This window comes from Erithacus rubecula (assembly GCF_903797595.1).
Source record: "Erithacus rubecula genome assembly, chromosome: 13".
Taxonomy (NCBI): Eukaryota; Metazoa; Chordata; class Aves; order Passeriformes; family Muscicapidae; genus Erithacus; species Erithacus rubecula.
In genome coordinates, this window is record NC_136665.1 from 8,926,294 (window position 1) to 8,943,140 (window position 16,847).

Consider the following 16,847-nt stretch of genomic DNA (forward strand, 5'->3'; position numbering starts at 1 on the left):
CAATTAACTCTTCTTAAACAACCTGCTTTGCTTAATGAATCCTGAAGTTCCTGTGGTCCTTTAGCCACTTGAGGGCTCTAGGGTGGAATTGTTGCCAGCACTGCTGGAAGACGTCAGCTTAAATACCCAAGTAGGAAATTGCTCCTCTCTAAAAATGCCTTTTGGATGCAGAATGCATGCTAGTCATTAAGAGGGTTTGGAAACCTTGTGAATGCCTTTCAGATGGGGCAAATCTGAATGTCAGAAACATTTTCTGTTTCCAGGGCAGCGACTGGTTAGTCCAGGCAGTGCCAATGAAACCTCTTCCATCCTGGTAGAGTCGGTGACAAGGTCATCGACTGAAACTTGCTATAGCGCCATTCCCAAATCCACCTCGGATGCCAGCAAAGTGGTTTCCCGGGGAGCAGGACTCTCAAAGGCTTTTGTGGGTCAGAAAAGCTCCTTCTCTGTGGACTGCAGCAAAGCAGGTATGGATACAAAAGCCTGATGGGTGTTTGGGGTTGGTGGTTTAGCTGGGTATTTTTTTCCCTAAACCAACTTGAAGAGTTAAAATTCAGAGCTTGAGGTAATGATCTGGTACTAAAGAAAAGTGCTAAATACTATACTATGCTCACCAAGTCAGTCCTAATAAAGAGGATGTAAAGATACTAGTTTTTCTCCTGGCTTCATCTGAGCCAGGTGCACCTGGAAGAACCACAGGGTTATGGCATGAGAACAAACAGGCTGCTGAACTTAAGCAACCCTTGTGGTACCTTGTAGCATGTAATGCACAGTGTTCCTGTAACCTTTTGATGCTCATCATCATCATCATCATCATCTGGGAGTTCTGTGGTGGGTGGATTACAGGCCAGCTGTGTCCACTGGCCCCTGCTATTAACTTCTGATGAAGTACTTGTAAAGCAATACCAGCTTGTTTTCACAAGCAATACTGATGGCTCTTCTGCTCTACTTGGTGGTAACCTGTCAGGTCTGGCAAATAGCATAGATAAATCCTCTCCTCTATGAGGCTGAAAGCTTTTTAATATAAAATTCCTTCCTATACCAAATTAATCTGAGGTATGGCTCAGCTACCACTCTGAATTAAAATAACAAAATCCACGTGTTACAGAGCCAATATGGTACAGCCACTCTGCCTTAAGTTCAGGGGTATTAACAGTTGTGTGTTGTTCTGTAGGTTCCAACATGCTGTTAGTTGGTGTCCACGGGCCTACAATCCCATGCGAAGAGGTGTCCATCAAGCATCTGGGCAGCCATCAGTACAACGTCACCTATGTCGTCAAGGAAAGGGGGGACTATGTCCTGGCAGTGAAGTGGGGTGACGAGCACATTCCTGGGAGCCCCTTCCACGTCACCGTTCCGTAATAACGGCGCTCGGTGCTCTCTGCCGTGCGCTCCAGGCGCCGAGTTGTGCTGGGTGCAGTCGTGTTGCAAAATGCGGTTTCTAGATGCACACGGCTCACATTTCAGTAGTCAGACATAAACTCTGTTTTTACAAGCATTTCACTTCTATCCTACTTACCAACCTAATGTCAATTTATTTAATATCTCCTCAAATTGTACCTTTGTAGTACTTGTCCGGGTCACTGTTAATGTTTGGAGAATCATGTGGATGAATAGACACTAATTTCCCATGCGGATGTTAAAGACTTTAGATGTTAATTGAAAACTGGAATTTGTCTTTGTAATTGGGTATCTTAACTACTGATTTTATTTGACTGGAGACTTTACATTTTAGTTATGGAATATGACTTGGGCTGTCCCCAGTTCAAATTCTTTTCTGTAAAGAAATGAGGTAAAACTGGTACTATAATAGGTGCCTTTGTATACTTGATCAATTTTAATACTCAACATTATAAAAGGCTATTTTAAGTAGCTTTACCACTCAAATTTAAAATGTTTTCTGAAAATGCTTTGCTAATGGTTTACATTTAGAAAAGTTTATCTTTTATAGCAAACCAAAAGCAGACTGAAAATTACTTCCTGTAAGCTTTCAGCCTCTCTATATTATTGCTTTGTAACTCTAGAGACAAGGTAGTGTTTTGGCCATGATGCTAGGATTGCAGTTTTAACGAGCTTGGGATGCTGGTGATGTTTGTGTAACTTTACAGGTAACACCCCCCCACACACTTTTTGATTTAAGAACAAGCCCTGGGTTGGGTGGGTTAAGTAAAGCCCCTGAACTTGCCAAGCCAGGCATGGCTGTCACCTGTGTGACCAGAGTCGCTGCAGTCCAGAGCCCCATGGTGTGTTGAGATGACCACTGGTTTCCCTGGAGGCTGCAGGCCAGGCCAGTGTCTGAGACAGGGCAAAGAGGCCATCCTGGAATGGGACCCACATCTGCAGTGGGACACAGGGCGGGTCTGTGAAGTTACCAGTAATAGCAATACCAATAATAGCAATATCCATGAACAAACCCTGCTTGGTGCAAGGTGTTTTATTGTATCTGAGTCCAAGGACATGCCTGAAGCAATGTCTCTTTCATCTTTCCTGAAATCCCCTTCGTGCTGCAACAGGCGTTGCTGCTGAGGGCTGGGGAGTGGAAACTTCCTGTAACTTGTCTGTTTGTCCCGGATTACTCCATACTACTTCCCAGGTGCTTATCTGAATTGCTGTCAGCTGCTGGGGCTTTAGTAAACTCTCCTGATGAGCTCAAACTCTGCAGTTTGGAGAAGGTAGGATTTGTTGAAAAGCTGTTGACATGTCACTGTCCCTCGGGAGAAGTTCATGCTTATGGTTCTGTAATTATGTGTGGATGTACTGCTCTCCAGCACAGTTACTGGGAGAAAAAGGAAGGTTGGGGGTTTTTTATTGTGCTTTTTTTGTGCCTTAATGTGAAATGCTCACTACATTGTAAACTAGAAAGTAAAAACAAAATAAACTGGAATAAAATGCAGGATTGTAAAATTGTATCTTATAACTTATTAAATAGAAATGTTTGCTTCATTAAAATGTGCATGTTAAAAACAACATCGGATTCTTTTCATATGTAGTCAGTGAAGTTCAGACTGAAATTACTCCACACAGCTGCTTCAGGCAGACCAAATAGCCTATGGGCTGTGCAGGTAGCCATGGAAATTTAGGCAGAACCTCAATACCATTATTTTTTTCCCCTGAAACTTTTTTTTTTCCCAGTTAAAACAAAATGGCAGAAGTTTAAGCCATATGGTGTAAATGTGCAGTGGGCACAGTGGATGGAGCAGTACACAGCTGTGCTGATACCCTGTGCAGAGCCCAGGCATGGGGCAGTGCTGTGTCCCCTCAGCTGCCATCTGTGATCCCAGAGTGCTCCCAGCCCGCTGCTCCCCCGGGATCCCTGGGGCTGTTTGCACAAGGTGTCTCCTACACCTGGGGCCAGCACCTCCAGGCACACAGCCATGGAAACCAGCAGATGTTTTCCCAAACACTCTCCTGCTGAAAGCTCAGGTGAAACCTGAGATGCAGTGGCTGCCAAGGACTTTCCTGCCCCAGGCTTATCAGATTATTTCCTTTTTATAGTTAACTGTGTTTCATTAGCCTTGTGGTAGGTATGTCATCGTGAGCCTCCTATTCAATGTTTTTAAACATAACAAACCTGGATACGGCTGTTGCTGTGAGCAAACCTTGAGAGCATCTCACCTGTGTAACTCCTATGTCCCAGTGCCCCCTGTGCTTGTCTGGCTTTCTCTTGCCTGCTGAAATTAGCAGGAGTTGTCTGTGAAGTTGATGGACCCTGGTTGCTACTGTGGCCGGGGTTACCTCCAGTAAAAGCTGAGTCTGCTTCAACTCTGCCTGGTCTGGGCACTGACAGCTGAGGAGTGGCTACAAAAATGACCTAAGGACAGCAAGCACACGGTGATGGTGATGAGAGGAGCTTCTTGGCAGGTTAATTTTGGGCAAAAACATCCAGCTACCTCCAGCAGCTCTGCCAGCTCAGGACTGACTGTGTTGGGCGCAGAGCAGTGCTTTGGGGACATTCTGCTCTGCTTTTGGCACCTTGACAAAGGTTTCTGAGTGCCTGTGGGGCTGGTGTGGGTGCGGGTTACTGGTGTCCCAGTGCCTCCTGCTGGGCCGACTTGCAATGGTACAAGATTCACTTTCTTCAGTACAGAAAAAGGACTGGCAGCAGATTTTTGTCTTTAGGTGTGGAAGTGCTTTTCTACCAGTTTGGTTGAACTTAAATTCTTTTTCTTTGTTTATAGTCTCTCTCTCTGGAGGTGGTTTGCAGTAGGATTTGGCCACTTAGTACCTGTGAGTCCCATTGGGAACTTCATCCTTCCCTATCTGGTCTGAGCTGTCCTGTGAGCCCTGCACTAGTGTGGCAGTGCCCTGGCAGCCAGCTGGAGCCCAGCCTGCTGCTGAGCAGTGGCCCAGGGCAGGGCTGTGCCACCTGGGGACATGCTGGGACCCATGGCACAGCTGGGAGGTTCCCTGGGTGTGCTGGTGGGAGGTAGAAGGTAAATCCCTGCAGCACAGCAGATACATGGGATGGGAACTGCAGAGCATTCCAGCCCCTGCCTGGTATTGGTGGGATGCATTGATGCATCTCCATGGAAGAGAAGGGGTCTTTGGGGATGATGTCCTGGAGCTCCTCACAACCCACACACCCAAGCCTGTCCTCATCCTGCAGCTCGAGCCTGCCCTGCTGTCCCTGGGCTGTGATTGCTGCTGCCATCCCATGGGATCTCATGGCTGCCCACTGGCCTCCTTTGGTTTGGGGAGCTTTGGAGCTCCCTCTTCAGCCCCCTCTGGCTGTCCCTGGCCTTGCCTCTGTGCTTCTGCTGGCCATCACAGCAGCCAGCATGGCAAATACCTCATGTACTGGGGTGTTGCATGCAAAACTGAGAATTGCATTTTGCCTTCTGCAATTGTGTCTCCAGTAAATTAAATATATGCATTTAAATTATTTTAATAACTTTAGCAGTTTCAAAATATTTAATATTGTTTAAATTATTAAAATATACTATATATTTTAATAATTCAAAGTATTTAATATTTACATAATTAATATTTACTTTAAATCTTTATATAATTAATCCTTGAATAATTATATATGTGTGTGTATATACATATGTGTAATATATATAATATATATGTACTACACTTATAGTATAAGCATACACAATACTTATATGTATACTTAATTTTTTTTTTGTCCCTGTTGCTGCAGTGGTCAGTCTCCAGGCCTGGGCCTGTACAGAGCACTTTGTGTGTCCAGGCTGGATCTCCTGTCACCCCCAGAAAGCCCTGACCTGCTCTGACATCACCCAGGCACATTGACAGTGTGGGTGCTGGGGCTGTTGCTTAGCAGGGCTCTGGGTTTGGTCAGATTATGCAAACCCTGTAATTACTTTTCCCTCTAATTGTCTGTTTAAAGTGAGATTGTGAAATTTCTAATCCAGAAACTGCTTTTTTTCTCTACTCACTTATAGCTTCTGCATTTATTTGTTTTAAACTTATTTGATTGTTTTTTCTATTTTTTTTTTACTCCACATTGAGATGTACTTGCAGTGTAGACAATGCACTTTTTTTACCTGAAAAAAAAAAAAAAGGGAACAAACTATGTATAAATCACATGAAAAGGCCTATCCAAAGTGGTTACAGACATCACTTGACAGAAACTGGGATGGAGTTGCATAAAACTTAATTCAGGGAATGGCACAATGCTTTTTCACACAGTGGGTTTTATTTGTTTGAGAAAAGACTTTCCAAACCATTAGTTATTACGACAGCTGGCTGTGCCATGCTCTCCCATGAGCCAAATTAAATTGGTTGCCCAGGTTGTCCTCTGCCAGGTCAGGGCCAGCTCTGGCACCCGAGGAATGGGGCCTTGAAAAGCTGCTGGCAGCATCCCCAGGTGTTTATCTGTGCTTTGTGCCAGCTGGCTTGGAGGATCTTCTATTTCTTTTTTTTTTTTTTTTTTTCCTTATTTATTGCATCTCCTATCCCCATCCAGAGCAGCAGAAAGGAGGGTTTGGGGTTTTGCTGCTTACAGCAGCAGTGCAGAACATGCACTGGAGCACCCAGCCCAGCTGGGACTAAACCCTCTGGGTACCTGAACATTTCAGCATCTAACTCCCAAACTCCTCCAAACAAATGTTTGGTTTTAAAAGTAATTTTTTTCTTGTGTTGCATTAACTTAGAGATATTCCCATCCCAGGTTCCATATCTTCACAGCTCCATCTGAGCTGGAAAAGCAGCAGGGAGGGCTACAGCATTTTTTTCCTCCACAGCCTTCAGTAATGGTTAATATTCTCAGGTCCCTTTCACTGAAGGTTATCAAAACAGCCCTGCTGCCAGGCCCCCCTCTTGTGAGGGGCTGTTTCCCCAGGGCCTCCTGAGAAAAGGCTTTTAAATGACTTTTCAGAATTTCTCAGACTTTCAGAGTTAATTTTCATAGTTGTGAATTTATATTGCATGCTTAGAAGAAATATTGTCACTAGATCAGGTTGGATTTATGGCTCCTGTCGCCGTTAATTTGACTGAGATTTAAAGCACATTCTTTAAATGACATGAATGAAAGGCTAGTATATATGATTTTTTAAAAAAAAACTTAATGGGAAAATATGATCTAGCAGGACCTAGAGGTATGTTTGACAGCTCTTTCCTGTGCTGAGCTGCTTTCTGCAGAACCTGGGTACTGCAAATATTTACATCCCTGCTGAGCTGGAAGCCTGAGTCCTTTGGGCCCCATGGAGCAGCTGGCCTTGCCAGGGTGGATATTTCCTTCTGACAGTGATGTCCAGCTAGGGTGTTTTGTTTGGGGGGTGGGATTTGGCATCTGGCTTCCCCAGAAGTGGCTGGGGTCAGGCTCTCCTCCCTACAGAGAGGCACAGAAAGCCTTCATATCTCAATGCCAGCATTTGCAGAGCTTTTCAGGGAAGGTTTTTTGTAACTTTGCCAATATGGAAATTAATTCATATAAATCTGTCTTCTCTCTACCAGAAAATTTCCCCTGCAAACAGTGACAGCAGAGACTCTATATTTAAAATGACACACAAAGTATTTAACCTTGTTTTTCATACTGGCTGGAAAACCAGCCTACAGAGAAAGGGCACTTGTGGTTTTATACTAGGTGAGAGTGCAGAGGTTGTGTCCCTGAACCCTCTGGATGATGGAGAGGAACATGGGCTAAACCCTGCTCAGGGAGGTTAAGGTTGGATGTTAGGAAAAGTTTTTTTTTTTACCCAGAGGGTGTATGAGCACAGGAAGGCTCCCCAGGTGAGTGGTCATGGCCCCAAGCCTGTCACAGTTCACAAAACTTTGGACAGTGTTCTCAAGCACACAATGTGAATTTTGGGGTGATTGTGTGCAGAGTCAGGAGTTGGATTCAATGATTTTTGTGGGTCCCTTTCAACTCAGGATATTCTATGATTCTGTGGTTGCAGAAAGAGCCTCTGATCCAAACTGATTGCAGTTTCCCCTGGCATTGGAAAAGGGATTGGTGGCATGTGTTACAGAGAGGGGATGGTGGCACTGATGCCAGAGCAGCCTCACATCTTTCCCAAAGCCAGGTACAAACCAGCAAAGAGCAGAAGCACAGGCACTGGAAGACATCCCAAGGGGCTGGGCAGGCAGGAAAGGCTGTGGTCACTGCTGGACCAGGCCAGCTGCCCTTGTGCAGGGACACCAAGGGGTCCCAGGGGTGGATGTGCCCTGTGACCTGCCACCACCCAGGCCTGGGAGCTGCTGTGCCTTGGGAGGGTCATCACAGCCTGATGCCCAGTTAAATAACTGTGGACAATGAATAACCAGACCTCAAGCCAACCAAGGACTCCCTTATTATTGCAAAACTCATTTAGAAACCCAGTGGGCCCAGGGACTCCTTGGGGCCAGCCATGGGCTGTGTGCAGAGAGTGGAGAGCTCTGTGTGGAGAACATGGGGGATGCAGATCCATGAGCTCCCAGTTGAGAAGGGTGAAATCCCTTTTCCTTTCCTTGAGTTTGCTGGCCGTGCTGGGGGGCTGGCTGTGAATTCCATGGGGATGCCTGGACAGCCTGGGGCACGAGTGCTTCCCCCACTCCCTCCAGAGGCAGAGGGAGCCATGGACCAGCTGCTGGTGTCACACTGGGAGGCTCTTTGATATCTCTGCCTTTGATTTTGCTGTCAGTGCTGCCAGCCCTGCTGTGTGACAGCACAGCACAGCCCTTCTGAGGCTGCAGCTCAGTTGTTTGCTGCATATCTTTATGTGGCCAGACATCTGTACATGTGTACATCTGGTCTGGGCACGAGTTTCATGAGGAGTAGCTGAGGCAGGTGGGGGTGTTTAGCCTGGAAAAAAGGAGGCTCGGGGGGACCTTATCACTGTCCAACACCTGACAGGAGAGTGTAGCCAGGTTGGTTTTTCTCCCAGGTAACAAGTGATGAGGAAACAGCCTCAAGGGGAGGTTTAGACTGGAGATTAGGTAAGACCCCAAAAAGAAGAAGCCAGGTGGGTCCCTGTGGGGTTTTGTATCTGTGTCCTGTGTCCTCATTTCTGCCAGCAGCTCAGAAGAGGCAAAAGGAGGTAGTCAGAGCCTTGCTCTGGGATAAAGGGTCTCCTCCTGTGGTGCAGGCAGAGGTGTCAGGGCTGTGGGTTAGTGGAGAGCAGTGCCAAGGCCAGGAAAAGGACACGAGCCCTCTTCAGGTGAAGGTGCAGATGGACAAACCAACCCAGCAGAGATGATTGCTGAAGTCCAGCTTTGGGCTGCTGCTGTGGGCTCCTGGGGGTTTCTCTGCCAAGAGGCTTACAATCCCAGGGCAGTAAAAATGTTCCTGCTGTGGGTTTCTGTAGGGACCTTCTGTAGGCTGGGGAGGGTCTCAGTGGGCAGGAGGGACCTTGGGTCTGCGGGCAGGGAGGATGCCTCCAGTGCCATCCACTGGAGAAGGGCTCCCCCAGGACCCCAGCCTGAGGGATTGGGGTCTCAGCACTTTTTGTTCAGCTGAACTCTCTGCTCTGTTCTTGTCTGAGCAGGGCTGCTGGGGAGGAAACAGTTTTCTGCTTCTGAAGAGCCTCTTTGTTTCTCTCCCAGCCGTGATCTGAGATCTGGCTTGCATGAGACAAAGTCTCTCCAGGAATTCTGGATTCCCAGCGAAAAACTTCTGTTTGATCATAAATAAAGCTCAAAAAGCCTTATTCATCAAAAAGAAAAACTTTGTTCTGGCTGCAGAATATATCGAGGCTCCTGCAGGCTGGAACAACTTAAAAACCCCTTTGCAGCTGGGACAGCTGGGTCCCCAGGGGGGGAAATCTAGAGATGGCATGAACTGTTAAATATATTAGGATGTAATTATAATATTGTCTAATGAATATCTAGAGAGACAGACTGTGCTGACAGCAGGAGTGTGGCACACCTCCCAGCCCCTGTCAAATGTATAACAGGAGTGCAGATGATGTCTCTGCCGTGAATCCACAAATCTGTGTCCCAGCTCTCCATGGAGGAGCACCATTTTGCATTAAGATGTCTCTGTTGGTCAGAAATTCAGCATCTCTGCAAGATGAGCCCTTCTTCTTCCCCAAGGTTTTAATGCTGAGCAGGACTCCATTTGGTATGGGACATTCCCTGGCTCAGTGGGAGTCAGCTGTTGTGGCTGCATCTCCTCCCAGGTTCTTGTGCATCCCCAGCCAGCTCACTGGTGGGGTGAGAGACAGAAAATGCTGCACAGCAGCAACAAAAACATCCCTGTGTTATCAACATTGCTCTCAGCACAAATCCAATACACAGCTCCATGCAACTGCTGTGAAGAAAATTCTCTCTACCCCAGCCAAGCCCAGCACACTGCTCTGAAGCCACTGACATCACTCCTGAGGCTGCTCTCTGGCCACATCTCTTATTTTCAGGTGCTGGATAAATGGCTATACCAAATATTGCAAATAAGGATAAATATTTTCAGCAAAACTTAGTTCTAATTATGTATTTTTTATGACTGAATGTGTCCATTATTGCTTTTCTGAAGGGTGATTTCTTTCTCTGTGCACTGCTCCTTTCTGAAAGCCAGGAGACAGAAAGTGCTTACATAGAAGCAAGATGTGAGGCCAGAGACTCAGACTGGTTTCAGCCTTCTCATGAACCATCACTGATGGCAGCCAGACAGAGGCATCTCTATAAAAATCCCAATGTAAATATTTGTTCTAAATCAGGCTTTTTCCTTTGTGCTGATTGCAGTATAAGGGAGCATATGAAATGCTGTATCATTTCAAGTTTAATTGCTGCTAAAAGTTGAAGGATTTGTTGTCTGCCTAGCACACAACCTCCTGGGGTATTTTTCTCTTGATTTAGTTTCTTTCCTCAAATTCTTCTCCCTGAACAGTGGGTTTCACAAAGGCCAAACTGTTTTCCTCCCCACAAAGCCTCTCTCACTCCCCAGCCCTCCCTGCCCTTTCAGGAGGCAACCTGGGGTGCATTGATGAAGGAGATGAATATTTGTCTCTACTAGCAGTTGGATTATTCCCACTCTCCAGATGCCATCTGTGTGTCAGGGTTTGGATTGCACTAAAGACAGCCTGTGGGCTGAGCTAGGAAAACAGATTGCTGCATCATTACATTGAATAATCACCATTAAAGTCTGGTTCATCAGAGGACTTTGGGCTGCCATGGAGATTTGGATTTTTTTTTTTTTTTTTTTTTTTTTTTTTTTTTTTGAGGAGGAATGCAGTTCACTTCCATGTCAGGATGCTGAAATCAGATTTTGATGCGAATTTTATGGCACTCTGTTGGCAGCAGTATCACCTGGGATGTCTCACCTGAGGTCTGCAGTGGGCAGAGAACCATCAGCTTCCTGCTGCCCCCAGCTGGGCAGTGCAGAAAAGGGGCTCTCACTGCCTGTCCCTCTGTCTTTTCTTTCTGTTTTCCCCAAATCCCTGGATGATGTGACCAATTTAAACCCCTCACTCACAGAGAAATACCCTAAATTCAGCAATATTCTCCATTGCAAACCAGCAGGTACAGCCTCATGTCTGCTGCTTGCAGCTCTGAAGCACAAACACACAGAGACACACACACGATGCAAAAAGTCCTTTTAATCCCTCTGCCCCTGCAGAGCAGTGGCAGAGCTGCAGAGCCCAAGGGAACATGTGCAGCTCCCTGCCCCAGGTGCTGCAGGCAAAGCACACAGAAGTATTTTAGCCCTGCATTTAGCTCCTTACATTTGTGACCAGCACAGTAAGTACAGTGTGCTGCTTCTAGCTGATTTATTTCTCTATACAATGAAGAAAAAACAGCATGAAGGTTTAATTTGCCTTCTCACTCCAAATATTTTAACTTTAAAGAAATATTTGGGGGTTTTTACCCATTAAATTGGGTAAAAATACTGGAAGCAATTGCACTTGCTGTGAATATTTCTACACCATTCTTCTCCAAGATCTGTTGGCATCTGTAGGAGGACTCAGCATGCTCAAGATCACGATCTGTGGCTCTTCTTTGGTCTCCTCTTCCTTGAAAACTTTGATCTCAGCCAGTTGAAAAAGCCACCTTTGGCTTTTAACTCAAATTCTACTGGGAAATGGTCGCTCACTCCCAGAGCCTGCAAGACAGCAGCACAGAGGGCTGGGAGTCCCCTCACTCCCCCAGCCCTGCCTGGATGTGGGGAGGTGGATATGAGTTCTGCACAGTTTGGGAGTGGTGGTCAGCAGTGACTTGTTTTACAGCCAGGGGGGTGCTCAGCCCTGCCTGGACACCCTGTGCCCCCATGTTAGCCCTTCCCCACTGCTGCAGAGGCTGGGCTGTGCCTACCTGCTCCTCAGTCATCTGAAATTCCTCCTGGAAATCAAAGATGTTGACAGAGTGTGGCACCACAGCCTGGACGAGCTTCTGTCCACTGACCACAATCCTGCAAGGAGCAAGGCAAGGGGGGGCTGCAAGGGGTGCCTGGCCTGTGGAGCCACGTGCACTGAGCTGGTGCCAGAGAGGTGGCTCTGCTGGAGTCACAGCTAGGTGTGGTTTGTCCTGACCCATGGACTGCCCACCCAGACATGTCAGCTCCTCCTTGGCAGAGAGGCACATAAATATCTTGGTGTGCATTGGCCTGGAAGCCAACATTAAATGACTTCTATCTAATCCCACCCAACAGTGCTGCAAATTTCAAAGTCCTGCTTAGGTTACAAAAATCACAAGACAACGACTGGAGTACCACTGAAGTGCTGCTCAGACCCAGAAACTCGTCCTTCAAGAGCACTCTGAGCTCTAATAGCTGATGTATTCTTGTCCCTGCCAAGGGAGCTGCAGTGGCAGCAGGACTTGCACATGTCCAGGGCAAGGGGAGGTGCCACAGAACCTTGGTGTGCATTTGTCAATCCAAATTACAAACATGAGAGCAAAAGCCTTGGTGCAAAGCTGGCATGGAGGAGGCAGCAGCACCTCCTGCCAGGTGTTTGCAGGGCTCCCTGCAGATGAGCAGTGCTGCTGGCTCTCCTGTCCTGTCCTGTCACCCATCCCACCTGAGCCACAGCAGTGGCTGGTTCTGTGTGAATCCTGCCCAGTCTGGTCTGCAGAGGGCTTTGTGCTCCTGACTAGAAGCATTTGGATCACCTTTCCCCTGGACACTGTTTTATCTCTGATGGCCTCACAGACATTTGTTTCCTCTGTTGATCACTGACACCTTTTGATATAATTTTTCTCTCAGAGTTATAACCAGTGGGTGGTTTGGCAGTGGGCCCTTTACCTGTCATATGGGCACCTGGTGCTGTTCCTGACAGTTGTGTCATTTCTGTCACCAATTAGCCAGAGGAATTCAGAGTAAGTCCTCAGACGGATGTTCTTCCACTGCTTTTGGGGAACATAGCTACACCCAGCGTTGAAGTCCCCCATGAAAACAAAGCTCTGGAAGGTAGAAGGGTTTCCAAATGTAATCATGAGTACAGTTTTTCAAAAGAAGACCTATGTGGATTTTTATGGTCCATGGATGCAGTGGGGCTTCTCCCTTCTGCTGGGCACATCAGGGCACACTGATAATAGTTTTATTAGGTGTTCAGGTTTACTGTATAGAATGTGGAGAACTCAATGAAAAGGCACCAAAGAGATACTCAAAATCTGGGGTGCATTATCAATGGGTTTAAGGTTTTCAGCTCTGAATAGTGAATAATGTGGCCAGTGACTCAGTCCCAAAGCCCCATTAGTGACACAGATGTGGCAACCAACCTCAGTTTTCCAGCGCTGTCTGACATCTAAATACACATCATAGAGCTCATCAATCTCCCGCACGGCTGTGCCTGGGCTGGTGTGCAGAGGGATGACAGCAAACTCACTGACAGCTTCAAAACAAGGCACAGCAACAGGAAAAATGTTCAACAGACAATGAGTCACAAAGCAACAGACACTGACTTGTAAGCAGGTTTTTTCTGAGGAAGAAGCAGCTTCTGCTCTGACTGTAGAGCAGGGTGATCTCTGTGGTCGCAGGGTGCCCCCCTCCAGGCACTCAGCTGTTTGAGGAGCTGTGCCAGTGCAGGCAAATCCTGATCCAGCACCCACAGTAACTGCTCCCAGGCTGTGCCAGCAGCATGGAATGCATCCCACTGCCCATGGCAGCAGCAGAGGCTTTCCCAGCAGGGCATGTGCAGGGCTGTGGCATTTCCCAGAGGCAGCAGCCCTGAAGGGAAAATGCTGCTCTTGTAAGGAAAAGCAGTGTGGGGTCGGGATGCAGCCTCTGGAGCCTGCCCTGTGATGTGCTTGGGTCCAGCCAGTGCTGCTGTGCTGACTCACAGTGGGACAGTGATGGGACTTGTTTCTGAAACACCTCACCAGTTTTGGGAGACTGCCACCAGATGGCAAAGGGCTCTCTGGAGAAGACATCCTCATCCCCAGGCTGGGTGTCAGGGTACTGGTAGGTTTGTTTCACTGATACCTGATTTTGCCTGCAGAAAGAACAGGATAGGGATGTCACGTTCAAGACTGTCCAGCACTGGCTGCATGCTCTGACCTGGAGCCTGGGGCATAGTCTGGGATGGACACACACACTGGGATGATCCCCACATCCCCATCATCCCTGGGCACAGCCCAGCCCAGCTGCACAGCCTGCACCTCTCCAGCTCCCTCTCAGCAAAGCCAGGTCCAGCCCACCCGGGGGCTGTGCCACAGGGCAGGGAGAGGGGCTGGCTTGTTGGCAAAGGGGCTCACCCACCTGTAGATGAAGGCATACTGCTCCTTGTAGCTGTTCCTTCCCAGCCTCTCACTGGCCACACACCTGTACTCCTCCTTTGGCTCCTCCAGCTGGCTGGGAGCAAAGTGATGGTCCTGAGTTTATTTCTGCACTCACAAGGGGCTGAGAGTGAGATAAACCCTGTGCCCAGGGCTTTGGCACTGCCTGCCTGACCTCAGAGGCAGGTCACTGAACATTAATCAGGTCATAGACACTAAACCCTTCTCAGGAGCTGGACCCCTGCTCTACCCCTTGCTCTTCACTCCACCCTGTCCCTGCTCATTGCAGCCTCTCTCTCCCTCAGCTGGGTGTCATGTCCAGCCAGCTGAACGCTGCTGTTTCCTCTGGATTGTCCAGAAGAAAGCAGTCAAGCTTTTAGGCAGGCAGTCTCTAATCTAAGGCAGTTCCAGGCCCTGCAGGAAGGTGGCTGTCCTGCTGCAGTCTGATACCAGCCCAGGGAGGACATCCCCCCTTACTTTTTTTCTCCTTCGGGAACTTCTCTGCAAATTGAATTTAGTTTGGTTATACTGATTTTAAAATGCATTCTACAGTGGTCTGGAACTGCCTTTGCTCCTGTCCTTAGCCAGACTGCCAGAGTCTGGTCCTTCCTTGACATTGAGACAGAGCCCAGACCCTTAGACTGATTTTTCCCCAGTAAAGTGGCCCAGAGCAGAGCTTTCCCATGTTTATCCATCTGCCCATGGCCACCCTACCTGAGCTTCTCCACCAGCAGAGGACACACACGGTTCTTGCTGTCCTTTATTTCCATCAGCAGCATGATGTCACAGCGGGAAATGATCTGCAGGGGGAAGGAGGGGGAGGAAGTTTGCAGGTGCCTGGTATTAGGGGATTAGAAGGGGTTAGAAAGAAGTGGTTACAGGCATGGGAGAAGTCTTTGTGAAAGAAGTGGCTGCAGCCTGGGACCGTGGGAGGGGAGCAGGGGCTGGAAGGAAGCTTTTCTGCTTTCAGAGCTGCTGCACGCCCCAGCAAGAACTGGGAGAGGGAACTGGGACCAGAACAGTTTCAGATTTAGTGGAAAACTTCAGCTCCTAACCCTGAAAAGGAAGCATGGAGGGGAAGAGGGAGCAGAAGCCTCTCCTGTGAGTCTGATTCCACCATCACCACCAATGCTGGGGTGCTGCCTCTGCCCCCCACCACTGCTTACCCAGGGTAAGCATTCACCTGTCTCTGCTTGTTGCAGATTCCTCTGAAATAGCCCCTGAAGCCCAAACTCCCTGCAAACAGGTCCTGCCACCAGGGGACTGCACACTCAGAGGGGCTGCAGGCTCAGCTCCCACAGCTGCTGCTGGGAATCCCCGTGGCAGAGTCCAGCTCACCCAAAGCCCGACGTTCCCACGGGTTTCACTGCTCTTTAAATTTTGTGGGTGATTTTTGTCAGGAAAAAAAGTCCCTTTTAATGCCCTGAAATTTACCCACAATTATCTGACTCTAAAATTGAGTATGTATTGCCCACAGTGATTACAGCTCAGGAAGAACAGTCTGGGAATGCAAAGCCAGGCAAACCACCCTTCCCTGGCAATTTGCAATAAAAGGAATACAACCCAACCATGTGGCCATTCCTCCTTGGTGCCATTCTGCACACACAGCCACCTCACTGACACCAAGCCCCATGTCCTCTCTCACTGTGGCATCTTGGAGGGCATTTGCAAAGCTGCAAATCTAAAAGATGGTTCTTTTTGAAACCAAGGTTATCTTCAGCTTTTGCAGAGGCAACCTGATGGTGAGCTTTGCTTACAGGAGTTGTCAATTAGATCTTTCAAACTTCTACCACACTCTAATATGACAGATGCTACTTGCTGTCATGAGAATAGGTTTAATTAGACAAGAATATTTGAGAATAACTAGTATGTAAGGAAGGTAAACAATGTATCACAAAAAAAAGCTTTGTGGATTCAAAGTGAAAATTATTTTTACTATTCATTGAGGTTTTCCTCCTTTCATAATTCAGTTTCCAAAGGAAACAACAAATATTTTTTTCTGTTATATTCCCATGAAGACTAAAATAACAACACACATTCTGTTCAACCACAGGCTGATTTTTCCTTTAAGAGTATAATATTTTAAAAACAATTAGCTCTTTTTTTTTCACTTGATACTTAACTGTGAAAGACCAAAAAAGTGCAAGATTGTGCATCTAAGAAACCCTGGAAAGCTCAGTGTCTCTCATCCAGCAAACAAACTTACCTTTACCACAGCAGCGATGACTTCAGGTCTGGCTATTTTAGTTTCTCCAAAAGATCTCACATTGAAGGAACAGATTTTTAGGGTCAGAGATGGGTTGAAATGGAAGAGTGAAAGTAAGAAGAAGAGCAGCATCTTCATGGACCTGGGCAAAACGAGTTGCTGCAAGTGTGTCTATAAATATGTATGCGTGTGTGTTTATGTATCCGTCCCCTAGGGCTGCTTGGGTCAAACTGAGCAGCCAGCTGTGTCAGTCATCAACAGGAATCACCATTTCCTCCTTCCTCTCACTTCCATCTCCCAGCACAAAGCACCATGGACACTTTGAACTTCTGCCTGAGGGGAAAACAGGCTCTTCTGAGCCAACCTCTGAATCCTGGCAGAGCAGCAGCTCCAGTAGAACCCAGCATTCCTCCCCACAGGGAGACACCAGCTGTGGGGTGCTTGCCATGGCTGGGCACCAGCTGGGGCCACTCTGGGCCATGCCAGAATAGGACCAGGCTCCCTGGGCCATTCCAGGCCAGCAGCCAAGACCAGGATGTGGATGGGGTGGATG

At 47.6% G+C, this 16,847-nt stretch overlaps 2 protein-coding genes across 4 annotated transcripts in view; one reads left to right on the top strand and one right to left on the bottom strand.

The window, feature by feature from the left end:
• FLNB (filamin B) overlaps window positions 1-2,788 on the top strand; it is a 70,423-nt gene extending 67,635 nt beyond the window's left edge. For all 3 annotated transcript variants that reach the window (XM_079316822.1, XM_079316821.1, XM_079316820.1), the window contains 2 exons: window positions 264-467; window positions 1,175-2,788. In XM_079316822.1, the coding sequence (XP_079172948.1) occupies window positions 264-467; window positions 1,175-1,362 (392 nt within the window). In that variant the 3' untranslated portion in view covers window positions 1,363-2,788. The remainder of the gene's footprint in view (window positions 1-263; window positions 468-1,174) is intronic.
• An 8,168-nt stretch (window positions 2,789-10,956) lies between these two features.
• On the bottom strand, window positions 10,957-16,502 carry DNASE1L3 (deoxyribonuclease 1L3). The gene is made up of 8 exons (XM_079317204.1): window positions 16,295-16,502; window positions 14,803-14,888; window positions 14,072-14,164; window positions 13,693-13,805; window positions 13,093-13,205; window positions 12,617-12,774; window positions 11,689-11,785; window positions 10,957-11,479 (listed from the first exon to the last, which is right to left on the bottom strand). The coding sequence occupies exons 1-8, from the start codon at window positions 16,430-16,432 to the stop codon at window positions 11,357-11,359; spliced, it is 921 nt and encodes a 306-aa protein (XP_079173330.1). The 5' UTR covers window positions 16,433-16,502; the 3' UTR covers window positions 10,957-11,356.
• Between the last annotated feature and the right edge of the window lie 345 nt (window positions 16,503-16,847).

Coding starts and splice junctions, on each gene's coding strand:
- DNASE1L3 (XM_079317204.1), bottom strand. CDS start 16,432: ATGAAGATGCTGCTCTTCTTCTTACTTTCACTCTTCCATTTCAACCCA. Junction 14,889..16,294: donor TCATCGCTGCTGTGGTAAAG/GTAAGTTTGTTT, acceptor TTCCCCCTGCAG/ATCATTTCCCGCTGTGACAT. Junction 12,775..13,092: donor GACAGCGCTGGAAAACTGAG/GTTGGTTGCCAC, acceptor TCTACCTTCCAG/AGCTTTGTTTTCATGGGGGA.